At 71.2% G+C, this 1385-nt stretch overlaps 1 protein-coding gene across 1 annotated transcript; it reads right to left on the bottom strand.

Annotated features, from left to right (window-relative positions):
- Nucleotides 1–118: 118 nt before the first annotated feature.
- On the bottom strand, nt 119–1055 carry CHLNCDRAFT_16128 (hypothetical protein; the record flags this gene model as incomplete). The annotated part of the gene is made up of 3 exons (XM_005842545.1): nt 119–217; nt 579–696; nt 916–1055. Coding segments are annotated over 3 exons (357 nt in total), but the record flags the coding sequence as incomplete, so codon positions are not given.
- Nucleotides 1056–1385: the final 330 nt, after the last annotated feature.

Raw genomic sequence — 1385 nt, 5'->3', positions numbered from 1 at the left:
CTGGCCACACGCCACCCCACACCATCCCGCACACCATCCTGCGCATGTTGCCACGCCTCCGCCTGGCCCCATGCGCTGCCCCACCCACCCACCCACCCGAGATGCGCCCGCTCATCTGGCGCTCGTACACGGGCACAAACTTGCGACGCAGCTCGCCCGTGTAGATCTGGCGGGGGCGGGTGATGCGCCCCGTGGCGTCAGCCACCATCTCCTTCCACTGCGGCGCACAACAGGAGCGGGTTGGGAGGGGGGAGTGGTGGGAGGGTGTGTGAGACTGCGTGTGGGATGGCGTGGCATGGGGCAAAGGGAGGGAGGGGTCTCGGGCCGCGGCAGGCAGCCAGGCAGCATGGGCCAGGCCGGCCGCGGCGCCACTCCCTGCTGGAGCAGCCCAGGCCGTGGACGCAGACCCCACGGCGCGCGCAGCCAGGCGCGGGAGAGTGGCTTTGAGGCCTGCCGTGTGGAGCCAGAGCCTGTGAACAGAGCACGGGGCTCGTCCTGCGCCCCCCATCCCATCATACCCACCCGCGCCTCCCATGCCACTGTGCCCACCCCGCGCCCCCCCATCCCGCCGCGCCCACCTGCGCCACCCATCCCACTGTGCGGGCCATGGCGAAGAGCACGGTGTACATCTCCACGGGGATGCCCAGCGCGCGCAGCACGATGCCCGAGTAGAAATCGACGTTGGGGTACAGCGAGCTGCGGGGGAGGGAGGGAGGGAACGGGGAAAGGCGGCGAGGTCGGTGAGAGGGCACCAGACGCCGGCCGCAGGTCCACACCCCAGGTCCGCAACGGCACCCCCGCACACCACACACACACGCCAACAGACGCCCACACTCACCACAAACAGGGACCCCGCGGCATGCCTCAGGCGCCCACACCCACATCCAGCCCACACACACGCCCACCCGCCCTCACCGCTTGACAAAGTACTCGTCCTGCAGCGCAATCTTCTCCAGCTCCATGGCGATGTCCAGCAGCGAGTCCTTGCGCCCCAGCTTCTCCAGCACGCGGTACGTCACCTGGCGCATCAGCTTGGCGCGAGGGTCGTAGCTCTGCGGCGGCGCGGGGGCGGGCGGGGCAGGGTTGGAGGCAGGGTTGGCGGTTGAGCAGCGGGGGAGGCTCAGGCGCAGGGGGTTGCACAGCAAGGGTGCAAAGGGGGGTGCACAGGCAAGGCCGTGCGATGGCAGCTGGCGTGGCGGCAGCCAACATGCCTCCCTCCACCCCCTCCACCTCGGCCCTGCCCCGGCGCGGCAAGCCCCCGCCCTCGCCCCGCCTGCCTCACAGCCCGCCCCTGCTTGCCGCCTGCCTGCCCTGGCGCAGATGCTGGCGTGGGCACGCTACCCACCCCCCCGCCGCCCACCCCGCCAGCCCACACACCTTGTACA

This window comes from Chlorella variabilis (genome assembly GCF_000147415.1).
Source record: "Chlorella variabilis unplaced genomic scaffold CHLNCscaffold_451, whole genome shotgun sequence".
In the NCBI taxonomy this organism is placed as follows: domain Eukaryota; kingdom Viridiplantae; phylum Chlorophyta; class Trebouxiophyceae; order Chlorellales; family Chlorellaceae; genus Chlorella; species Chlorella variabilis.
This window is presented reverse-complemented; position numbering and strand designations above follow the sequence as displayed.